This window comes from Gordionus sp. m RMFG-2023, chromosome 5 (assembly GCF_954871325.1).
Source record: "Gordionus sp. m RMFG-2023 chromosome 5, tfGorSpeb1-WG-v2, whole genome shotgun sequence".
Taxonomy (NCBI): Eukaryota; Metazoa; Nematomorpha; class Gordioida; order Chordodea; family Parachordodidae; genus Gordionus; species Gordionus sp. m RMFG-2023.
Window position 1 is genome coordinate 12,912,950 of NC_088779.1, and position 3,316 is coordinate 12,916,265.

Consider the following 3,316-nt stretch of genomic DNA (forward strand, 5'->3'; position numbering starts at 1 on the left):
GCCACGAGTATACAAAAATATTTGCTTACTGTGAATCAGTGGAGTAGACAGGGGGGGGTTTGGGGTCGAAACCCCCCCATGGAAAAAAATTTTTTTTTAATTATTATTTTTTTATTGCGAATAATTATATTTAAAAAACGGTTTCAATTTAGAGAAATAAGATAATATATTATATATAATACAATATGAATATGAATATCACAATGAAATATATATATAAAAAAAGGAGTTTTAATTTTAAATGATCACATCGTTTAAAAATATATATAAATTATATGAACTAAAATATTAAATAACAATAAAAGAATAAAGATATATTGTATGTAAATAATTTCTGGCATAGTTAAATTTATTAAATAACAATAAAGATATTTTGTAAATATTTTCTGGCTTGGCATAGTTAAATATTTATAAATTTAATTATTAAATATATATTTTTAAACTATATAGATAGTTTGTAAATTTTAATTTTTTATAATTTTTAAATATGGATATCTGTAAGTTTTTTCGTCAACAACAAAAAGAAAAAGGTATATAAAAATTTAAGTTGTGTAATTTGAATTAGAAATATATATAGATATAGATGTTGCTCTTGCTAGTAAAAATCAGCCATCAGTTGAGTTGGTTTTCGTTGTATCCTCAGATGACGAAGGTAATGGTATTATTTATAATATCTTTTATTTAAATCTTGCAATTAGAAAGACCAGACATACCATTACCACTCCATGGGAAAACCAATGATGAGTTAGCTACAAAATCATCTGGAAAATCATCAAATGATGGTATAGTATTTATTTTAATTCCATTTTTTTTATTTGTAAATTATACTATTTTCATTTTGAGTTATTAAAATTTTGCAATGCACGATATTTAGTTATAATTTTAAAGTTAGTCATTTTTTTGTGTTATTTTGCAAAAGGTAGTACATTATAAGTCAAACAGAGTTAAGCAGTATTGAAAACTTGTATCTACAATACAAACAGAGTTGGGCAGGCCCTCCAAAAAAATAATCTAGATACAGATTTGTTATGAAAAAATGAATCTTAGATACAGATGATTTATCATTACCAATTAAACTAGAATAGTTTATAAAATACAGTTTTTATTATTTATTTGTGAAGAACATAATTATTTTCTTAAAATCTTTTGTATATACAATCTTGGGCAGCTATAATATTTAGGAACTTATTTTCATAATTTAAATATTACTACCTTCTTCACTTCCATGAGTGTAAATCATCCTACAAATATAAAAATATTAATTAAAACTGGTAATGATATTCTATAGTAATTTCCTTCTACTTGTATCTGTCTTTAAATTTTTATTAAGAAACTTTGATATCTATCTGAGATACATTTTTTATAATCCAGATTTTTTTCTTGTGCTGCTCAGCTCTTAACATTGAAATTCATATTGAAATATATCATTTAAAATCTAAAAAAAATATAGAAACACCACACCGTTCTCAAAAAGATGTTTCACTTTACTTAAATTTTCATTTTAAAAATGATAATGAAAAATTGTTAGCTGTTGAAAATATTTGGATACCTGACAAATGTTATAAATTTCCATTGCCCTTGGGCAAAAGAAATTTAACCTTTCAAGCATCCTGGCTTAACAAATATAAGTGGCTTGCTTACTCAGCCGATGAAAAGGGCGCATTTTGTAAAGTTTGCGTCATATTTTCCCCAAGATATGCTGGAAATGGGTTACAAAAACTCAAAACATTGGTAAGTCAAGTGTATACAAGATGGAAAGATGCGCTCGAAAATTTTAATTATCATCAAAAAAATAAATATCATCTTAATTCCTGTGAGATAATGGATTCTTTAAAAGAAATCTCAATGAATCAAAAGATATCAATATCTAATGTATTGAATAAAAAAAATTTTGATATTGTTACAAAAAATCGATCAAGAATAATTATAATTATTGATGCTATCATTTGGTTAGGGAGGCAGGGCTTGGCGTTAAGAGCTCATAGGATATCTCCTGGCCCCCTAACACTTACATCCCCTTCTCACAATGAAGGAAATTTCAAGGAATTATTGAAATTTTTATGTAATAATAATGACAACTACCTAAAGCTTTTTGAAAAAAATGCTACTTACCTAAGTCCCACTATTCAAAATGAAATAATATAAATATGCAATCAGTTTATATTAAAGGAACTTTCTTCAAAAGTCAAAGCATCACCATTTTTTAGTGTTTTGGCGGATGAAACTTCCGATATTGGTAATATTGAACAACTATCCATAGCAATAAGGTTTATTGATATGGAATCAGGTAATTATAAAATGAAGGAACTATTTGTTCAATTTATTGAATTACCTGACACTAAGTCAGAAACGATTGCTAATCAAATTATTAAATCACTTCAAAACCTGGATTTAAATTTAAATCTACTGAGAGGCCAAGGGTACGATGGAGCTCCCTCGATGAGTGGCCATGTTAAAGGGGTCCAGTCAAGAATTAGAGAGCTTTATAGCACAGCTCTTTATGTTCACTGCAGTTCACATTGCCTGAATTTGATGATAACTGAGGCATGTGAAATTAGAGACATCCGGAACAGTTTACGTAAAAAGATTTTGATTTAATTGAAATTTATTAGATTTTATTATGTATTATAGATATCTTTATATAATTTTTATATATTTTTCAAAATTTAGAAACAATATCGTCGGTTTGTGACTTCTTTACCCCACCCAAGAAGAGGGAGATTTTTACCCAAACGTTCGATGAAATTGATTCAAAAAATTCAAAAGATTTTGTCCCACAAGATTCATTGAAAGACAACAATCGGTGAAGGTTTTCATCGAGTTATATGAGGTTATTTTTGCGGCACTGGAATCATACATATTACGCAAAGAAAAAGATTCCGCAGATGCGGAAAATCTTTTACAGGCTATTACGAAGCCTCAATTTTTAATTTCAATTCAATGTGTTTATTTTTTATTTAATTATACATATGATTTTAGCAAAACGTTACAAAAAATTAATTTGGATTTAAGAGGTTATGAATAGGGCAAAGGATATTGTTGAAATATTAACAAATATCAGAGATAATGTGGATGAAAAATTTCACGAAATATGAAAGTAAAGGAGATCGCTAATATGTTTGGGATTGAAATTTTTAAACCTAGAGTAGTTTCTAGACAATCCAATCGCTCAAATATTGATGCATCTACGATTGAGGATTTTTATAAAATTAACATTTTTATTCCACTTATTGATACATTTTTATTTCAATTAAAGGAAAGATTTATAAGTCACAATTTTATTTTAAAAAGCTTTTATTTTCTTTTGCCGGTTGAG

At 26.9% G+C, this 3,316-nt stretch overlaps 1 protein-coding gene across 1 annotated transcript; it reads left to right on the forward strand.

Moving 5' to 3' along the window:
• Positions 1–453: 453 nt before the first annotated feature.
• Positions 454–2,145, forward strand: LOC135930178 (uncharacterized). Its single transcript, XM_065466960.1, has 4 exons — positions 454–530; positions 578–652; positions 699–782; positions 1,451–2,145. Exons 1-4 carry the CDS (start codon positions 488–490, stop codon positions 2,143–2,145), a joined length of 897 nt encoding a protein of 298 aa, XP_065323032.1. The 5' UTR covers positions 454–487.
• The last annotated feature ends 1,171 nt before the right edge of the window (positions 2,146–3,316 follow it).